The sequence below is a fragment of the Alligator sinensis genome, unplaced genomic scaffold (genome assembly GCF_000455745.1).
Source record: "Alligator sinensis unplaced genomic scaffold, ASM45574v1 scaffold1277_2, whole genome shotgun sequence".
NCBI lineage: Eukaryota > Metazoa > Chordata > Crocodylia > Alligatoridae > Alligator > Alligator sinensis.
This window is the reverse complement of record NW_005843023.1, coordinates 83591-91379: the sequence shown is the minus strand read 5'-3', so window position 1 is coordinate 91379 and position 7789 is coordinate 83591. Positions and strand designations below refer to the sequence as shown.

General features: G+C 48.4%; 1 protein-coding gene across 7 annotated transcripts in view; it reads left to right on the top strand.

The window, feature by feature from the left end:
- Positions 1-7789, top strand: part of LOC102375178 — a 60359-nt gene that overhangs the window by 15067 nt on the left and 37503 nt on the right. For 2 of the 7 annotated variants that reach the window (XM_025193194.1, XM_025193195.1), the window contains exon 2: positions 6043-6842. In XM_025193194.1, coding sequence (XP_025048979.1) covers positions 6043-6842 — 800 coding nt within the window. Of the gene's footprint in view, positions 1-5967; positions 6843-7789 lie in introns of all 7 variants that reach the window. The other 5 variants (XM_006036808.3, XM_025193193.1, XM_025193192.1 and 2 more) reach the window with 3 other exon arrangements.

Genomic DNA, 7789 nt, shown 5'->3' with positions numbered 1-7789 from the left:
GGAGGGGAGGGGAGGGGTGTGTGTGTGTGGTTTGTGGGGTGGGAGAGGTGTGGGGACCCCCCACACACTCCCCCCATGGTGCAGCAGCAGGTGGGGGCACTGGTGCTTGGCTCTGGTCAGCGCTGCACATTGGAGCAAGGAGCACAACCCCTAGCTTTGTTTCCCTGGCACTGCCCGCACTCACGGGGCACAGGAGGCAAGCCCCAGGAGCTGGAGATGCTGCTTTCCCCGCCCCAGCCCACTCGTGCCTGGGGCTTCCCTGCTGTGCCCTGTGAGTGCGGGGAGCACAGGGGAAATAAACCGCTCGGTGGGTGCTGTGCTCCCTGCAGCACTGGCCGGAGCCAGGCACCAGCGCCAAGCAGAGCACCCTCCTCACCCTCCATGCCGCTGCTGCCCCCTACTGCCTGGCAGGGCTGTGTGCCATGGGGGGAGTGTGGGAGGGGTTCCTGTACTCCTCACACCCACACCCTGCCCACCTGAGCTTCGTGCTGCTGCTGTCCCCCTGGGCAAAGGCTCCATGCTGCAGCCAGCCCCAGCCCCAGCCCCACGCTCTGTGCTTCCACCCAGCTGCAGCCCTGCCCTTGCTCACAGCTTCCCTACCTGATACCCAGAGGGAGTGGGATGCTGGGGAAGCCTGCAGCAGCAGCCCTACCCGGTGCTAGCGGGACCTGCCCTTCCACCCATGAGGGTGGGAGTGAGGCATGATAGGATATGTTAGGGGTGGGTGTAGGCACCTTGCTTCCACCCTTGCAGGCAGAAGGGTTGGGTGGGGCACAATTTGTTGGGGGGCGCTGCAGGCCAGATGAAAATGCCTGGTGGGTATTTTGCTCACTCCTGACCTAGAGACTATTAGTGGGAAATGCTGCAGGGAGGGAAGAAAGCCAGAGGGAGGATGAAAGATAGCAGGAATATTCCTGAGACAGGCCTGGAATAGGGGAGGTCTCTGGGCCATTCTGAAAATGGTCCACACATTTATTTTATTTATTCTATTTATTCTTCTCTTTATTGTATTTCCAGCTTTTGGTTTCTTCCCTTTCTAGCTAGGAATCATTACATCACCAGGAGCTACTGCGTGAAGTAGTTTTTGGTGTGTAGAAAGGAAGAGAGAGAGCATGGGAATGGAAGGAAATGAAACAGGAGGCCAGATATCATGTAATGTACATATATGTGCTTTCTGGGGTATTGTAGCTCTTCTGAAGTGCTCCTATCAACCAGTCAATAGATGAAGGGGTCATAAAAACCTTGAGTTTGATCCCAAGCTGCAAAATTCAGAGGTAAATCTAGACTTCAGCTTTTATAAGGTTCATAGTGGGTTGGATCCATCCCAAGCATAACCTGGAACATGGGGTTGCAAAATGTTAGTTTGGCAGACACAAAAGAAACCAGGGCCCAGATCTGCGGGTGGTATATCAGTGTAGCCCGGGTAGTGCCCAATTATGTATTCCCCTCTCTAATTGAAGGGAATGTTAGCAGTGTGCTGTGGGGTGAAACTGCTGGCTGCATGCAGTTTCCCTCCTTCTCCTATAGAGCCAGATCAAGACACTCAATAACTTAACTATGTACAAATTTATTAATATACATAGAAAAAGAGTTAAAATAGAACATATATACAAAGGACCTGGGAATTATGTGCAATATATATATATGTGTGTGTGTATGTACACACACACACACACAAGTCAATGCATATACTCTAGGTGCAGGTGAGGGATCTGGGAAACAAAGGGTCTCCGTAAACATCATGCAATTTTATACTGTTGTGAAATACTCATGTACAAAGCATGAGGTGCGGGGTTCATAAAATACGAGGCACAGGGTTCACAAAATATGAGGTGCAGAAACATCAGATGAAAAGTTAGATCTCTAAAAGGAACAAAAAAGCAGCCCTTGTCCTGGGGCAGTGGCATGCCCGAAAAATAATGAGAGGGGAAAGATCCCCAGGGCCCTTCAGGCTCCCTGCTACCCAGCCTGAATAGCCCACGAAGGGGAACCCTCAAGAACCCCAGGAGCCCTTTCCCTTTAGGGCTTTCCCTCCAGCTGCTAGCCCCAACATGTGGGGGTGGGGAATCCCTCCTACCCTGTGGGAATCCCCCTTCCCAGGACAACCCACAACTCTCCCGGCTTGATGAAGCTGCGTTGGTTTCCCTGGGTGAGGCATTTCCTCCCTCAGCAAGGAAGTCCCCAGCTGCTCCTGGCTCGCTCTGGCCTGGGCCCTCTCTAGGCCCTGTGCACTGTCCTGGTCCTGTGCACCGATGGCCCTTCTATGCTGCATGTCCAGCCTTGTGCCAGAGGTTGGAGATCCGAGCCTCCTTGTGCAGCGCCGGGGTCTCAGTCCACTCCCAGACCTTCTGTGCACTGCCTGTGCATCGTGTTCCCAGCCTCGTGCCAGGGATTAGAGACCTGAGCTGCCTCAAGCGGCTCCTGGATCTCAGTCTACTCCCAAACCCTCCATGCACGAGCTGTGCACTGACTGCCTGGCCTCATGCCAGGGGTTGGAGACCCAAGGTGCCTCATGCAGCTCTCAGGATCTCAGTCCCTCTCGGACCCTCTGTGCACTGCTCACCATGATCCCTCATGGTGGGGCTGGGGGACTTGGCCGCCTCACCTCTCCCTACCCAACAAGGAGACTTCGGGCTCTTCCGGGGCAACAGCTCCACCCCACTGGCCGCCTCTGCCAGTTCTTCTTTATCTTCTTCTTCATCCCTCGATGCAACTGCCTGTGTGCCAGGCACGCTGCCTTTTTATTCTCTTCTGGAGCTCTGCCCCCAGATTGAAAACGGACCAATCAAAAGAGAGGGGGGGATCAGTCCCCTCTCAGGTCTGGCTCTTGCCCCGGGTAGGGGTGGGGCAAGTCTTTCCCCTGCCATCTCCTGATTGGTGGGAATGTCCCACCAGTCGCTCGGAGCCTTTCTGAGCCGTGCTGCTGCTGGCAAGCCGCCACATCAGCATAGCTCCACAAAAGCAAAGGCTATTCATCTCAGCTGGGGAACAGCCCCGAGACATCAGAGTGAAGTTCCTAAAGCACAAAGTGAGTCAATTCTAGGTTATAGCACATATGATCAGCACCTCAGTTTTTGTTCCTGCCACATTTGCAATTACTGTCACTGTTTACCAGTTATATTGCCACTGTGCTTAGAAACTCCGGTGACAGCCCAGGACTCCATGGTGCTAGGTGCTGTACAACTACAGAACCAAAAAGATAGACCCTTGTGACAGGATCTGCTTGTGGAGGATGGCCATGGCACACTCTAATAGCAACTTGGACACTGTCCTGGCCTGCTGGTCTTTCAGGCCATCGCCTTTTGCTTGCCTGCCATACTGTGATGTCTAATTGAGAAATATGGAAGACTGTCCTCAGAGACCAGAATAAGCTTTGGGTGCTTTGCTTTGCCTTGCTGATCTCTGGGTGGTGACATTCTTGTCTCAGTTCCTGCCTGACCAAGGCATTACTCTTTTGTTCTTTTTCTTGGCTCCAGGCCCCCAGCATGGCCTCACCCTCCTTGGCTCTGGGCCTGCCAGCCCTGCCTCAGTGTCACAGATCCTGGACCCTCTAGCTAGTTCTCCAAGTCTAGCTGGCACCACCTGTGTGCTGCCAGCATCAGCCATGACCTTATTGGCCCTATTCATCTTCCCCTGCCCCTAATCACCTTAAGGGTAGTAATCATGGCCTTCAGCTGCCCCATTGCCATGCTTATGCCTCAGTGATCTTCCTCAAACTTCCCCGGGGCTCCCAGTCCCATCTGAGTGTCAGCCCACTGGGCCTATTTGCCCTCTCAGTTTCAGCTCACACCAGGTCCTAGCAGGGAATTTACTGGGCCCCTGACCCAGTCTCAGCTTTTGCCCATGTAGTCCATATGGTCTTGTACACTGGCAGGGCTCTGTCTGGACTTCATACCCTTTTTCACTTGTTCACTGGGCCCCTGGCTTACCATTTTGCAGCTAGCCTTCCTGTGGCACTGCACTCACTCAGTCCTAGTAGCAGAGGTAGGAGTCCCCCTGCTACATCTTTCCCCAAAGAGAGTTTTAGTGACCTCTATACAAGATACTCTATGGCTTGATGTTCTTTTTTTCTTGTCACAGTGTAAATCTGGAGTAAAGGCAGAGTAGAATCAGGCTCTGGATATGTTGACTGGTAATCAGAGGTATTGTTCACACCATAAGAATATGGTTAGTATTGAATTCAAGTGGAAAACCAGGGTTATTTGCAGTTGCCAGAGGGTCATTTACCAAGGGCCATGATTATACTGTTTAGGAAATTCAGTAGGACTGTATGTAAGGTGCAATCATGCTCAGTTCAAGTACAGGTATCAGAGCCTGGATCTATGGCTGGGCATGACATTTCCTAATCCTAACAGGAATGGTGCACGGCACTACTGTGGAAGTATTATTCATGCAAAACAGCATGTGTACCCCACTAATTTTTCATATCCCAGGACTATATCCACCAAAAGATATTACACTTTACTCTCCAGAGCCTGAGAATCTGTAAGTAAGACTGACCTATACCCACTGGCTCCAGGATCACTCTTCCTATTCATGTCAAGAGCCTCCAGGGAATCCTCCAAGGATTTACACTGGAAAACTGCCCTATGCACACACTAGGATTTATATATCCAATCATGCCCCAGTATAGTACTTAGAAATGATATAAAAGCAAGTACCAGTAAGTTAAGTGCCTTTGTACCCTGTTAAATATGTTTAATTCCTACTCATGTAAAAGAAACTAAAATAGCACAAGATTGCTCCTTACAACACATTTTTTATATTGGCCCAGTCTATATTTCAATGACTCATGTGATGGGGTTTTCAGTATTTCTGAGAGGCAATTCCAAGGTCAAGTCAATCTTATTGTTAAGATGTTGCTGCATCTAACATTCTCTGTAAAAGTACAGATTCTCCATCCATGGAAACACGGATGAGTGTAATTATGCAGTAACTTATATTGTATACCAGTGCAAACTACACTGGGATTAGGAACGGGCAGATAAGCAGGGTAGCACTCATAGCAGGTTGTTATGATTATGCTTCATTGTTAGGCAACATAGGAGCAGGTTACCTGTTTGTCTTCAGCAAACAGCTACCGAGCGATGGACACAGGCAGATGCAATTTAAACTTACCCCAATAGAATTTTACTTCTTATTTTTTCAGGGGTAATTCTCCATTGTACTTGGTGAAGTTATTTTAGTTATAGGGGTATGTTGTCATCTGCCCGCTATCTTTTTAATGCCAGTTACCCTGTGTAAACATTTCATTTCATGTCCACCCAAAAGGACTTGGAGACAACTGTAGTTCCTGGTTGATTTTTTTTTTTAGTCATTTCCTGCATTTTAACATTTGCATCTGATGCAGAGGATATTCAGCCATTAACCAAACAGCCTGTAAATTTGCTTATTACAACCTAGAATTTATACAGATGCCTTGAAGATTCAAATTTTGTTACTCCAATTTCTGCTGTTAGAGAGAGGGGAAGGCAAGAAATAAATCAATGGGAGTGGGGAGAGACGGGGTGGGACAGAATTCTGAACTTAATTTGATTATTATCTTAGCTCTTCATCATCTGAACATGTGCAATCACTAAAGGAGTCAGCTGACTACATGTGTTGTTTCATATCTGTGCCATGTGGAAATTCAACCCTCAGGTACTCAACCTACATTTAGGACTCTTTCTGAAGGACTGGGTGTCTATAAAGCATAATTCTGCTGTTGAAGCACAAGTTTATAAGTCATCTGTACAAAAAACTGTACTGCCCTACCAATACTGTGTTGTTGGTAGCAACCATTGCACTACTGATAGTAGCCTGTATTTGTGTCACGTAACATTTTTTCTATAGATATAATGTGCTAGGAGAAGTCTATTTTACTCATTCATGCATGTACGCATCCCCTTCCCTTCCCCCACCCCATCAGTGTTTGCTTAATGCTTGCATAAGCCATGAATTTAGCTGTCCATATTTCATTCCTTTCAGGAGGAGAGCTGCATATGACTGCATGGAATAAACTATGTTGCCCTTGTGACTGTCAGTGTGCTTTTGCTTTAGCAGGCAAGAAGAGCCCTCCCTCTGAGGACAAAGTCGTGCTAACTCACATGAAGATGCTAAGCAATGAAGGGAGTCAGGATCTGGAGTCTGCTGCAGCTCCAGATTGTGCAGAAGAATCCAGGCTTCCCCAGGTCAACATCCAGGGAAACCTTGATGTTACAGACACTCCAGCAAATCCAGATTACACAGCTACCCTGTCTGATCTCAGCACATTGGAGACCCAGTGCCGGCTTCACAGATTCTCCAAATTTGAATCTGAGGACTCCGGGGTTGAGTTGCCAAGTGGGGCTAATTCTCCATCCACACCAAAGGGCTCTGAGAAGAGTTTTGTGCTTCACAGCAGAGACTCCTCTTGTGACTCTGGAGTGCTCAGTGCCTCTTCCTCTCCAGAAATTGACCACATTATAATGAGAACATGTCAAGACCCTGAAGAAGCTAACCAGCATGCTCCAGAGAGCAAAAAGCAAGTGGAGCACTACAGCCAGGTGATAGACTCTATGCAGATTCCTGCATCTTCCTTGGAAGATTTCAGCAATTGTCAGAAGGGAGAAAGTCCTGATCAACTTTTTGGCCAAAGCAAAGGGCAGTCTTTAGAAGAGGAACCCAGCAACGAGACAGACCTCCCCATTCATGACACTCCTCCAACTGTGCCTCCCATGGAAGAGCAAAAGACCACCACTAGCCATTACAAAGAGACCTTTGGCAGCATGCAGGATCTTCAAATTCATGGAAATCAACTTAAGAAATATCCCACGAGTGACAGTCTGGATGAGTACATGGATGAGTGCTGTCGATTAAGTGAGGTAAGGAAATGGATGTGCATGTTGGAATGCTGCAGCTAGGTTTGTCAAAAGATTTGTCTAAATCTCAGTGGGTGTGTTTACACGAGAGGCTTACTGCAAAGTTGCCTAATTAGCTTCACAGTAAAGTGTCACCAGTCTACATGCGGAACAATTAGGCTGCAGTAAACTAATTAACTCTGCTATAGGTTAGTACTGACGGATATGCCAGATACAAGTACTATCCTACAGCGGAGTTATTTACTCTGTTGCAACACATGTATAGATGCTGTTGGGACTGGTTGGGGCATGAGTATGCTTCAGTGCAGGGGCTGCCTGCTGGCAAGTCGTGCACTGAAGCACCCTTGTGCCCCAGCCATCCCCTTCGCAACATGTTGAGCCTACCAGGTTCCCTGCCAGCAGGGGATGCTCTGCCCTGGCTCAGCATGTTGCAGTCCTGGGCACACGTGTAAATATTTCACCCAGGAGCAATAAACTCCAACGCAAACTGTGCCAGAGTTTATTGTGTCACATTAATATGCACATGTAAACGTGCCCAGTGAAAGTAGAATGAGACCAGTTTTGAGTGCTTATGAAAACCTCGCTCTAATGTATTACAGTCTGTGATAAATGTGTTAAAGGATCTGAAATGTATTTACATGAAATTACATTTTTGAGCAATTTAGAGATATTGGGGCAAGATCCTCACCTGATAAAAATCTACACATCTCTGCTGAGTTAGTGAGTCTAGACTAGATTGTAGCACCCAAAGCTGTGGTCAGGTTTTGTAAGCGATGGTGGGTCAAGGTAGCCCATCTCTTGGTATTGTTCCATCTGTGGTAGTATGAGGAGGAGGTTATAGACTTAAAACTATGATCACAACATGGTACATTGCTAGGGCCAGAAAGACCTGAAACAGGGAGTGGTAGGGCAATCACTGGGCAAAACAGGGCTCCTTTGGGAGAAGCTTG